This window comes from Phytophthora infestans, genomic scaffold, assembly GCF_000142945.1.
Source record: "Phytophthora infestans T30-4 supercont1.31 genomic scaffold, whole genome shotgun sequence".
Lineage (NCBI taxonomy): Eukaryota > Oomycota > Peronosporomycetes > Peronosporales > Peronosporaceae > Phytophthora > Phytophthora infestans.
In genome coordinates this window covers 1,643,810-1,656,698 of record NW_003303728.1, presented here as the reverse complement: position 1 = coordinate 1,656,698, position 12,889 = coordinate 1,643,810, and the positions used below count along the sequence as shown (strand labels likewise).

Sequence of the window (12,889 nt, the reverse complement as noted above, 5' to 3'; positions counted from 1 at the left end):
GATGTCACGCTGTTCGGCGGACCCGAGCTCCATGGGAGCTGGTCTGTTGGGGCTTGTTTGACCGGGAGCCGACAAGAAGCTCCCAGGCCACGCTGAGGCCGGCGTACGCGTCTGGCGATGGCTGTACTCTTCTTGAAGAGCCACTTAAACCGCCTCTTCAAGGGTGTTTGACTGCACCCGGAGCAGCTGAGTGCGTGCGGGGTCCACTCGAAGGCCGTCCATGAACACAGTCATCTAGATGTGTTCTTTGAGTGGGTTTCCCACTAGGGACGCCGTGAGCTCCTGTATCGCTTGCACGTACTCGTGCAGCTCACGCCTCCCTTATTTGCACGAGAGGAAGCGCGAACGATGGCGGTACTCGTAGTGCGCCGGGAGGAATGCGGCTCGGAGCTGTTCACACAGCTGAGCCCAGGATGTGAACCATCCAGGGGATGTTGCTTCCCGTGTGTACACCCAACTCTTAGCACGGCCGCTAAGGTTGTAGAGTGCAAAAGCAACACGAAGTTGCTCGGTCAAGATCAGAGCCGCGTCCATCGCGAGCTCCACTTCTCGGACCCAGAAGTGAAGGTTCCCGCCTTCCTTCTCTTCATACGACTTAACCTTCAGCCGTATTGGTTTCGGGTGAGGCAGATTTGCTTCCGCCGCCGGAGCCTGCAGGTTCTCCTGCACATGCGCGATGATCCCCTGCTCGTACGCGTCAAACGCATTGACGCGCTCGAGCTGCTCGGCCGGTGTTGACACCACCAGGATCTGCAGGGCCTCCATCCCGAAGATGCCTGCCATATTCCGAACCGACTCGAACTGAGAGTCGTTCAGATGGGAGAAGTCGTTCCTATCCATGGCAAAGAACTTCGGAGAGGTTCAGGTAGTCTACCCGCGGTGGCGTGGATTGACTACGAGTGCTACCAAGTGTGACGGGGTCACACAGTACCTTGCGCTAGAGGAAGTTGGCTTCCGAGAGTTTACAAACTGGCAGTTCACAGGTCCCCTCTTTATTCAAAAGAGAGCGAAGTGACCTATTTAAGGTAGAATGTAAACTGAGTATGTTTATTGGTAGATAAAGCTTGGGTTTAATACAAACTATAAGTCACCTATAGAAATGCAATGTCATCAACTAATGGTTGGCTTTGGACGACCTTGGTACTTTGTACCAAATATCCCGAAGTATGACGTGTCACACTTCATGTAACCAGGGTACATTTAGGGCTACGTACCCCGTTACAAACAGCCTCCCACATCGAGGAATGTGTATGATGCTCTATCTGTCGGATAGTTTTTAATGTACCACAGGTGGCTTTTTATAACAGTCCTGTACGTACATGAACATTTACAAGAAGTAGATCTTGTTTTGATATTAATGATCTTTTTCCTTCGGCAGTCATTGTCAGATTTGTCATGTTTTTTTTATTTTGGCAGGGACTGTGCTGATTTCTTGTTTTCATTGTTATGTTGGTTACTCAGGAAAACCTTAGAGGACTAGACCTGTTCACCGTAGTGATTGTTGTTATAGCTATACGAATTTGTAGCAGCTACTTCAGGAAAACCTTTAATTTTAAGGATCAAAACCTGTTCGCTCTGCTGTTAATTACTCAGGAAACCTTTGAGGGTACACCTGCTCACCAAATTTATCTTTACATATTTTGTGTAAGCGTTTAGCTTTGTTCATTTCTTTAACTGCCATTGTTTTGCTCTTTCGTATGTGGATATTTCATCACAATGTGTGGTTTCGTTTTTCTTTTTCTTTTCGTTGCTGAGGTCTTATAGAATTGTCTCCCAATTTCATGGAATGGCTGATATACACTCCTGGACACAATTATACGGCCACCTCATCGAGTGCCCATAACTCAGTCAGTTTTTATTATTTGACGGTGCGGTTTTCACACAAGTTGCAAAACATGCTTCAAAATAGCAAGGATGTGCTAACGCTCGCGGTTTTGCACTTTATAGGGAGGCTCGCATACCAAAAAAAAAGATTTGTCAGGCTGGACACAATTTACGGCCACCATCGGCCCAATACAAAAACCTATATAAAAAAGAACATGCGTCACTTTGGCTGACTAGAAATTTGTATGGGCTGAGTTTCTGAGGGCGATTAAATGGACACTAGGGATCGAGAGCTCAAATTAGTTGCATGGGGTGTACACAATACTGTTATATGTAACGTGTTGCACTCACACCTCTGCTTGATCGAATAGTGAGAAGCATGCACACTGTTTAGTCAATTGACAGAGACATTGCTCACGCATAAAAGGGTTATTGCTCGGTAAGCGTAGCATATCTTTGCTGTTCAGGAAGCTGAATGTCCGACGAAAGTTTGGTAGTATGCCATTCATTATCTGTCGAGACATTTTACGGCAGAGGCTTTTACATTTTTGTGCTTGGCTTTTCATTTTCACCTTGGCTAAGTTATTTTCCAGCTCCTCATTTATATTTGGCCTATCTTTTCAGATTACCGCCTCCCAGTTTCTTGAGGTTGAGTTCAACACAGTTTTTTTACCTGGTTGAAACAGTAGGCATCATTTGTGTTTGCATTGTCAATTTGACGTTTTCGTGTGTGTAGTGAATTTTCACTCTTTATTCTTTTTCTATAGGATTGTCGTAGTGGCAGCGGCTCAGGCCTGGACTTTGATTTCTCTTCTCTACTTTTCTTTGTGAACAATATGCAGCAACGTCGATGGTAGTGGCTTGAAGGCTTGCCTTGCCATCTTTGGATTCTCTTCTTTCGTTTTTTTAATCCAAACTTCTGGTTGTTGGATCATACGATAACTACGATAAATGACACTTAGCCTGAATATGCAGAGGCACGGTGGCTTGGCTACTACTTGTAGAACAATGGTACTACAGTACTAGTATACTGCCACTTTTGTTGTAGTACTAGTGAAGATAGTAATATGATAATGCCAACATCATCGTGGGCGATATTACAGCCCGTACGCTCTGCTTATAGCAGGCTCGTTACGCAGGGCTTATTACAGTGGGCGATAGTACCTCCGCTTATAGCGGAGCCAATGCGTAAGCGACGCTTCTGCCCATGTACTCCGCTTAAAGCGGGCCAATGCGTGTGCTAATCATTGTGGGCGCAATTACAACCGAAATGCGCCGCTTTTTCGGTCTCAATACGCAGTGCGTATGGTGCGAAGCCCAGGGAGATTCTCCTCTGGCTCGATACCGCGTGGCAGACGTTCTGCTCACCGCGCGCAGCTCGTTTTCTGGCATAGAGGGCAACATGGCCTCCCGGCATGGCGATCAATTGCGCATGCAGCGCTACAGCTCAGTGGCTGGCGCAAAGTAGGCAACGTGGCCTAGCGCAAGTTGGAGTCCGTCGAGCGTTTTCTCTCTCAGGTCTCCTTAACCTCATCGGGCTTCTAGACAATCATGCGGCTTGGAGATGTGTTGTCTTGCCGCGTCCAGCTCGCCTCCTATCTGTCATCTGTCCCCTGGCGAGACGTTGGTTCTAAACCTGTTGAGACAGGTGGCGCTTTGCGTTTGAGCGTTGGGCTTATAACCTGTTGGAGGGATGATTTGCTCAGAGTTGTAAGGGCAGCACAGTATGGAGTGAGGACAAAAGTAGAGTGGTCTAGGCGGCCATAGTGGAGAGGAATTCTTGGGTGTAGAAGGAGAAGACGCTTGTGTTGGACTTGGTAAAAGGAAACGAGCTTGTGATGGACTTGGTAAAAGGAGAAGAATGAAAGAGTCTGGTGTTCTGGAGGGGGGGGTTCCCTCCACCAACCAGTCAAGTTATCTCTATATGAAATAGCACAATTATATTCCACTAGATAGGCATCATCACTTCGGAGTACCGTGTTCTCCCCAAGACTGTATCCTTTCCTTGTCAGCAAGGCACTCCTTCTCCTCGTTTTGTCCCCATACTTCCCTAATCGACACTATGCACGCTCTATCGTGGTCTTCTTCCTATCTTGTGACCAGTTTTACGAGTGTGGCCTTGCGCTCTGCGTTCTCTTCCTTCTCCGTGGCGTCATCTTGCACTGCCGGCAGTAATTTATCCTGAAAAAAAGCTAGTTGACACGCGTCCGCTGTGACACTGTCGCCTCCCAACATGGCGTCGTACGCTTGGAAGAAGGCGTCGGGGAAGCCCTGGAACACCTGCGCGCTGTTGGCAGTCGAGAGCGTCAGCGAGCTCCTGTCAGACGCTTCCAGAACGCGCCGGCGACGGCCACAGAGCGCAGACGAGCATTGTGAGGTTCGCGATAGCAGAGCCGGCGAGCAGTGGAAGGCACAGAAGGTGGAGGCATCTGCGAACTCAACTCAGGCTGAGCGTCTTGCAGAGCAGCGCCCGATCAGCCCCGGCGGGAGCAGTAGGCCCCAGGTCAAGCGCATCGGTTATTCCACCTGGCAAGTTGCTCAATGCTTTGGTTATGGGCATTTATAATTTTCTGTTCGACAAAGGCAACTGTCGTGTTGTTTTTTCTGATACAAAACCCAAGTGTAAACGGCAAAATTTGTTGCGTCCGTGGTTTCTTTTGGGCAAGTGAAATAGCGGCGCTCAATGATCATAAGATCCGGAACTTCCTGCCGTCACTACGCACCATGCTGCGACTTGCAGCGTTTCCTTCTTCTCAGGGTCAGCGCTATTCTTTTTAAACGAATTACAGTGTGGTTATAACTTTTGTCGCGGTCTTCCTCTAATCGGGGTCGTGAGTATCTTGGGCCGATGTAGGAGGTAGTAGTATTAGCGACACTACTGAATTAGTAATGTAAAAGTTGATATATTCTTGCGTTGCTTGTTAGAAGGAAATCCACGACTGACTTCCTCAATTCACCTCGCTAAGAGTTTTTAGAGCTTCTTGCCTTTTAGCAGATCCCTCGTGCGTGGCGGTCCAGCTCCAATTCCCGCCACGACCAGCTGCTTCACGACTTCACACTTGGAACGTCACTGTCTTGGCCGCAGGTCCCGCTTGCTTGGACGTGGTCCGGAGCGTCTGGAGTGAGTAGACCTTCTGCAGGCAGTCGCAGGTCCCGCTTGCTTGGACGTGGTCCGGAGAGTCTGGAGTGAGTAGACCTTCTGCAGGCAGTCAGCCAGCATCGTTAATCCACCGTCTAACTGTACACCGTGACACTTTACATTTTAATTCAGCCGCCATGTTGACGGACAACCGATTAGTTTCTCTACGAATTTTTTTGTTGGACACACTGGCAGTGTCTCTGGACTGCAACGACTGGATACCACAATTCGAGAAGTTCTTGACGGTCAGTCTGCCAGACTGTCTGGTCGTCGGAATGATGGAATCCATTTTCTATCATGGAAACTGGACCTGCTTAATTCAACACCACCGACTCGTCAGCATGAAGTTTTGCCAAGTTGCTTGGCATCAGTAGCGGGATATTAGTAATAACCCTTGCACATGCTGAATAAGCTGGCTGCTAGGAGCATCAACTTAAGGCTCTAATGTACTGCATTTACAGTGGTCGACAGCATCGATGGCATTAAAATGCACCAATCGAAAGCCCTAGCTCTACAGATTCTATTTGTATAGGTTTCAGTGCGATCTGTCGAGTACCAGCTGTTTCAAAACACAGCTGCGACGTTCTTTATTTTATTCAAGTCTAAATCATAAAACCTTTATATTCGAATACAAATGTGTCATAAATTATTAGATAATATAAACGTATAAAGTTAAAAAAGAAACATATTATTGGCTAAAGCAGGGAAAAGTCTGGGGGGCAAGCTACAAAATAAATTTGTACGCTCATTACGTATGTTATTTCCCAGCCGTTTCTAGCATACAAGGATCAGCATAAGTTTTGCCCAGCCTGAAAACCGCATCGAAAAAGGTCACTAATTGCTCCAGCTACACAAAAAAGCGTCCTCGATGCTGTCGACCACTGTTAATATTTCGTAGAAGTAATCGTGCTCTCGCGCTCAATACTCTAGGGTCAGTTTGCTAACTCGGCCTATGCGGTCACGTGGTCGTACAAGTCGCTGACCAACACCATGGCCACCACAGCATCAACCGTCAAATCCGCCCAAGTGATAAAGAATCGCGTGATGCACAGGCTCGCCACGAATAACAATCCGAACATAACGGAGTGGAATGGCACGGCGTGGACGGCGTTTGCGCAAGTGCCACGATGTTGTCGCTGCTCCGAGCTTATTTAGATGCAAAAGACCGGCTTTTCATTACTCAACTCACCGTCTACGGCACAACCACGATGAGTGACATTGACAACTTTGGCACCGTCCCCTCAACGCAAACATGCCGGCGACGGTGCAGACCGCGACGATTTCCAGCGTTCAGGGATTAATAGAGAAGGCTGCGATGGTGTACTTAACCGACTATAGTATCGTGGTGGCCGCCGTGAAGGCGGGCATATCCGACAACCAGTGGCCACATTGGCACCGCATGATAGCTGCTGCGTGTGTCAACGCGTTTCTCTCGTCAACCGAGATTTCTCATACATTCGAAGTAAACGTGTGTTGCTCATTCATCGACTACTCCTGTTGTTAGTACCATAGTACTTCGTCCCAGCGCGTAATGGTAGTGCCATAGCGATGTAAAAATTCAGGCACGTCTGTGCTTCTTGCGCACACCCTTGCCCTGTGATTCCTGCTCAGCAGCTTCACGTTCAAAACGTGACAGAAGCTGTAAGGCTTCGTCTGCCGTCGGCCGAGCACTCGGGTCTGTGTTCATCAACCGATCTAGGAAAAGCACTCTTTCGGGCTCCGCAGTCCATTCCCGTTCAATCTTACTTGTCTTCACCAGGTATCCCACGGCCCATAAGTCAACCGCAGTCGTGTGGGATCCACCTTCCATAAAAATATCTGAAGCGTGTTCGTCGTGCGTCAAGTGATCGCCGCTGGGATATTTCTGCGGACTTTGAGCTGCATCAGCGAAGTCGATCAAAAACCATTCAACGCGGTCGATATGCTTGATCACGTTAGACCAACGGATGTCTCTGTGCATCCACCCGTTGCGATGGAGGACTACAAGGGCCTCGAGAACGTTCCCGAGCGCGACGAACAGTTCACTCAAGCTGCATGGCTTCATCTCAATGCCGCGGGGCTTAAGTGTCAACCTCAATTGGTCTGAATCCACCGTGACAACTGCATCGGCACAAGGAACCCCATAAGCTTTCAAAGAATCGTAGATCTGCTTCACGCGACGATACTCTTCTTGCGTATGAAAGATCTTATCGACGAAAATCGGACTCAACCGCACCTTGACGCCATTGGCGCGATGGATGTCCATAAACTCGGTCCCTGCCGAGGCCGGGCAGTTTTGCACAATTGCCGGGAAAAGCAGACACAAATTCAGAAGTGCCAGTACAAGTCGAAAACGTTCCGGCGCATGCTGCAAGTTGAACCCTCCAATAAGGTGGGTTTTAACGTTGCCCGTGACGTCTTGATAGATAGCAAATAATTCTAGCTCGAAGCCCGACGCAGCATAGCCAAACACATACGGCACTCCACCGTAGGACCACACCAGCTTTTTCGAGAGCTCCTCACGAGGCACAGTGATAGAAGTACGAGGTTCTTTCTCCTCACCACGAAAAACACAGATATGATCCAAAGCAAACAAAAAGTCGGGTCGCTTTAAACCTGACGAGGATTTCCTGCTCGAATCCCGGTTGACGTAAGCACGCCTAAACACAAACCCGAGCACCACACGGATAATTGAATCCCAGAAATAATGAAATGCACTCTCTGTGGCATCCCCATCCACCTGCGGGTACAGGAACGCAGCGCTAAACACCGAATCTTTTAAAAAATCGCACGGCGAAATGTCGTTTAGCTCGAACAATTTATCTCGAAGGAGTTGGCCTAGTATCAATGGACTCGACCAAGCTTGAAACACAGACTGCGGTAACCCAATCTTTACAGGGAGAGGTTGTCCGATAAATTCATTTAGATCTCCGCGTGTCGGCAGTAGCGTAAGTTTTGCAACTTCACAATGTTGAAATCTCGACAGCCATAAGTCCGTCCCATCAGAAATAGGCGCACTACTTGTCCCAGGAGGCAACGCCACCAGCACGTGAACAGGTGTGTTCATCGACTCGACATCCTCTAGCGTGGGTACGAACTTGACGTCCTTCTCCGACAAGCCAACCAAGCTGAGCGGCGCTCCTGCAACGCCCAATAGCTTCAAATCACTCGTGTCACTGACACCGTCCTTCACGTCGTTCTCCGTTAGCCACACCCCAGCGCCTTTCTTCTTCTTCGCCAGGAAGAGCTGCAGCTTGTCTGCATCAACCTCTTTGAAGTCGTTGGCCTTCTTCGCCTTGATCGCTTCCTTCAAGTCATCCACAGTTTTGCCTTCGTCTACTTCCACGGAGAACGCGCTTCCCGCCACACCAACAATAGAACAGAAAAGCTTCACCATCTCTACACGCGCCGATGGATTCTAAAATGTGGAAAAAGGGGGGAGAGAGAATTTCTTGAAAATGTATCACCCGTACCTAAGCGGGAAAAGAAGGTGATGTCACAGAAGGGGCGCTACCTATTTAGTGAGTCACTCAAAATACAAATTTCATGTTATTTCGACCTCATTTTGTAAGAGCATAACGCGAATTTGGTCGGAAATTCACAACGCGGCACAGACAGCAGCTTTTGAAGAACTATTTTCACATCTTGTAAGACCGTAGCAAAATCGATCTCTTTTGAAAACCTCAGCAATTTTCCAACACCGGGAAGCCCACTGCGAAACCAGACGTCCACCCCGTCAAAACGAATGACGCTCTTTTGCTCTGTACTTCGTTGCTGTTTGACTATGATCTACCAAAAAAAATACTGCTTTATAGAGCTAAGGCAGGGCTTTCCGTAGTAGGCTCGTTTAGCTAAATCACACCATTAGTTTAATAAATATGTCAGCAAAGTTGCTTTTTCGCGCGCTTCGCGTGTGCGCTGGTAGTAGCGCCTGCGCTGCATTCATGCACTCTTGGTATTGCTCATGTGAATTTACCTCCATCTTTGTTTATTATTAATTTTATATTTATCAGGATAGAAAAGTTAAAAAGCTGGTACATGTAGTCCTAGGCAAGCATTGGCACATACAACACAGCGATAAAAGTTCATTCACGATAGTGCCTCGTAAAGATCGAAACAGCGAACTACGTATACATGTAAGAGTACATAGGCATCGACTGGACTAACTGTCGCGCATAATCCATCCGCCTCGCCATGAGAAACTCTGGTTCCACCACATCTGCCATCAACTCGTATCGTTCCATCATCTCCTCTGCACGAGCATCAACCGGCTGGGGCAAGAAGTCATCAACCTTGATTGTCTTGAAAGATCCAGGCATGAATGACGGAGGAGGTGGGGCAGAATCCGTTCGTCCCAGTACGGCTGCCTCGATAAATCTGAACGCGTTCTTTGGATACTTCAACGTAACTTGGGTCAGAATGTGCTTGTCGCTGAACCAAGAGAAATGCCAGTGGTCGTTTAAATCCGTCAACAAACTCAGCGGATAGCAATTGAGAGGCGCCTTCATGCTGCAGCTCACAAGTTGGCCAATTGCTTGAGGAACATGGCCCGGTTCGACTTTCTTCTTGAGCTCGATCACCAAGCTGACCCCAGCCAGCTTAATCAGTGGGTTTTTCGCTGTTCGATTGATGAGCAATACATCAGCTGTGCCTTTCATAGCAAACGGAAGTCTTGGGTCCACGATGTTAAGAACTGATTTATCGCCCGCAATGTCATCCAACAAGAAGTCTCCTCGATCTATCAGCGTCTTCAAATGCTGCTGCAAGTACGCCATGTACCCAGCCCTTTGACTTTCCTCGCTCTCCACGATTTTTGGCATCCACAAATAACCGGCGATGGAAGTATCGACTGGCTCCTTGACATCAGGAATATTTTCGGTCAAGCGCATCTTCTTGACAATTCGCTCTTCCATCGCAGTATTCAGATCGGAAAACGAATACGCAGACGCCTTCTCATCTCGTTCCCTGAGGACCTTATTCATTGACATCTCCACTTGCTCTACAGTCAGTGGCGTTGTCGCTGCAGACATCTCTTTTGAGATAGTACCGTCTTGCTCCGGAACCACCACCAGCACGTGAACAGGTGTGTTCATCGACTCGACATCCTCTAGCGTGGGTACGAACTTGACGTCCTTCTCCGACAAGCCAACCAAGCTGAGCGGCGCTCCTGCAACGCCCAATAGCTTCAAATCACTCGTGTCACTGACACCGTCCTTCACGTCGTTCTCCGTTAGCCACACCCCAGCGCCTTTCTTCTTCTTCGCCAGGAAGAGCTGCAGCTTGTCTGCATCAACCTCTTTGAAGTCGTTGGCCTTCTTCGCCTTGATCGCTTCCTTCAAGTCATCCACAGTTTTGCCTTCGTCTACTTCCACGGAGAACGCGCTTCCCGCCACACCAACAATAGAACAGAAAAGCTTCACCATCTCTACACGCGCCGATGGATTCTGAAATGTGGAAAAAGGGGGGAGAGAGAATTTCTTGAAAATGTATCACCCGTACGTAAGCGGGAAAAGAAGGTGATGTCACAGAAGGGGCGCTACCTATTTAGTGAGTCACTCAAAATACAAATTTCATGTTATTTCGACCTCATTTTGTAAGAGCATAACGCGAATTTGGTCGGAAATTCACAATTGCTTTTTCGCGCGCTTCGCGTGTGCGCTGGTAGTAGCGCCTGCGCTGCATTCATGCACTCTTGGTATTGCTCATGTGAATTTACCTCCATCTTTGTTTATTATTAATTTTATATTTATCAGGATAGAAAAGTTAAAAAGCTGGTACATGTAGTCCTAGGCAAGCATTGGCACATACAACACAGCGATAAAAGTTCATTCACGATAGTGCCTCGTAAAGATCGAAACAGCGAACTACGTATACATGTAAGAGTACATAGGCATCGACTGGACTAACTGTCGCGCATAATCCATCCGCCTCGCCATGAGAAACTCTGGTTCCACCACATCTGCCATCAACTCGTATCGTTCCATCATCTCCTCTGCACGAGCATCAACCGGCTGGGGCAAGAAGTCATCAACCTTGATTGTCTTGAAAGATCCAGGCATGAATGACGGAGGAGGTGGGGCAGAATCCGTTCGTCCCAGTACGGCTGCCTCGATAAATCTGAACGCGTTCTTTGGATACTTCAGCGTAACTTGGGTCAGAATGTGCTTGTCGCTGAACCAAGAGAAATGCCAGTGGTCGTTTAAATCCGTCAACAAACTCAGCGGATAGCAATTGAGAGGCGCCTTCATGCTGCAGCTCACAAGTTGACCAATTGCTTGAGGAACATGGCCCGGTTCGACTTTCTTCTTGAGCTCGATCACCAAGCTGACCCCAGCCAGCTTAATCAGTGGGTTTTTCGCTGTTCGATTGATGAGCAATACATCAGCTGTGCCTTTCATAGCAAACGGAAGTCTTGGGTCCACGATGTTAAGAACTGATTTATCGCCCGCAATGTCATCCAACAAGAAGTCTCCTCGATCTATCAGCGTCTTCAAATGCTGCTGCAAGTACGCCATGTACCCAGCCCTTTGACTTTCCTCGCTCTCCACGATTTTTGGCATCCACAAATAACCGGCGATGGAAGTATCGACTGGCTCCTTGACATCAGGAATATTTTCGGTCAAGCGCATCTTCTTGACAATTCGCTCTTCCATCGCAGTATTCAGATCGGAAAACGAATACGCAGACGCCTTCTCATCTCGTTCCCTGAGGACCTTATTCATTGACATCTCCACTTGCTCTACAGTCAGTGGCGTTGTCGCTGCAGACATCTCTTTTGAGATAGTACCGTCTTGCTCCGGAACCACCACCAGCACGTGAACAGGTGTGTTCATCGACTCGACATCCTCTAGCGTGGGTACGAACTTGACGTCCTTCTCCGACAAGCCAACCAAGCTGAGCGGCGCTCCTGCAACGCCCAATAGCTTCAAATCACTCGTGTCACTGACACCGTCCTTCACGTCGTTCTCCGTTAGCCACACCCCAGCGCCTTTCTTCTTCTTCGCCAGGAAGAGCTGCAGCTTGTCTGCATCAACCTCTTTGAAGTCGTTGGCCTTCTTCGCCTTGATCGCTTCCTTCAAGTCATCCACAGTTTTGCCTTCGTCTACTTCCACGGAGAACGCGCTTCCCGCCACACCAACAATAGAACAGAAAAGCTTCACCATCTCTACACGCGCCGATGGATTCTGAAATGTGGAAAAAGGGGGGAGAGAGAATTTCTTGAAAATGTATCACCCGTACGTAAGCGGGAAAAGAAGGTGATGTCACAGAAGGGGCGCTACCTATTTAGTGAGTCACTCAAAATACAAATTTCATGTTATTTCGACCTCATTTTGTAAGAGCATAACGCGAATTTGGTCGGAAATTCACAACGCGGCACAGACAGCAGCTTTTGAAGAACTATTTTCACATCTTGTAAGACCGTAGCAAAATCGATCTCTTTTGAAAACCTCAGCAATTTTCCAACACCGGGAAGCCCACTGCGAAACCAGACGTCCACCCCGTCAAAACGAATGACGCTCTTTTGCTCTGTACTTCGTTGCTGTTTGACTATGATCTACCAAAAAAATACTGCTTTATAGAGCTAAGGCAGGGCTTTCCGTAGTAGGCTCGTTTAGCTAAATCACACCATTAGTTTAATAAATATGTCAGCAAAGTTGCTTTTTCGCGCGCTTCGCGTGTGCGCTGGTAGTAGCGCCTGCGCTGCATTCATGCACTCTTGGTATTGCTCATGTGAATTTACCTCCATCTTTGTTTATTATTAATTTTATATTTATCAGGATAGAAAAGTTAAAAAGCTGGTACATGTAGTCCTAGGCAAGCATTGGCACATACAACACAGCGATAAAAGTTCATTCACGATAGTGCCTCGTAAAGATCGAAACAGCGAACTACGTATACATGTAAGAGTACATAGGCATCGACTGGACTAACTGTCGCGCATAATCC

The 12,889-nt window shown here is 48.0% G+C and overlaps 3 protein-coding genes across 3 annotated transcripts; all 3 read right to left on the bottom strand.

Moving 5' to 3' along the window:
• Positions 1-6,156: 6,156 nt before the first annotated feature.
• Positions 6,157-8,342, bottom strand: PITG_12646 (Crinkler (CRN) family protein; the record flags this gene model as incomplete). The annotated part of the gene is made up of 1 exon (XM_002899349.1): positions 6,157-8,342. The coding sequence occupies one exon, from the start codon at positions 8,337-8,339 to the stop codon at positions 6,522-6,524; it is 1,818 nt and encodes a 605-aa protein (XP_002899395.1).
• A 724-nt stretch (positions 8,343-9,066) lies between these two features.
• Positions 9,067-10,365, bottom strand: PITG_12645 (Crinkler (CRN) family protein; the record flags this gene model as incomplete). The annotated part of the gene is made up of 1 exon (XM_002899348.1): positions 9,067-10,365. The coding sequence occupies one exon, from the start codon at positions 10,363-10,365 to the stop codon at positions 9,067-9,069; it is 1,299 nt and encodes a 432-aa protein (XP_002899394.1).
• Positions 10,366-10,806: 441 nt separating this feature from the next.
• PITG_12644 (Crinkler (CRN) family protein) lies at positions 10,807-12,121 on the bottom strand (the record flags this gene model as incomplete). Its single annotated transcript, XM_002899347.1, has 1 exon — positions 10,807-12,121. The coding sequence occupies one exon, from the start codon at positions 12,103-12,105 to the stop codon at positions 10,807-10,809; it is 1,299 nt and encodes a 432-aa protein (XP_002899393.1).
• Positions 12,122-12,889: the final 768 nt, after the last annotated feature.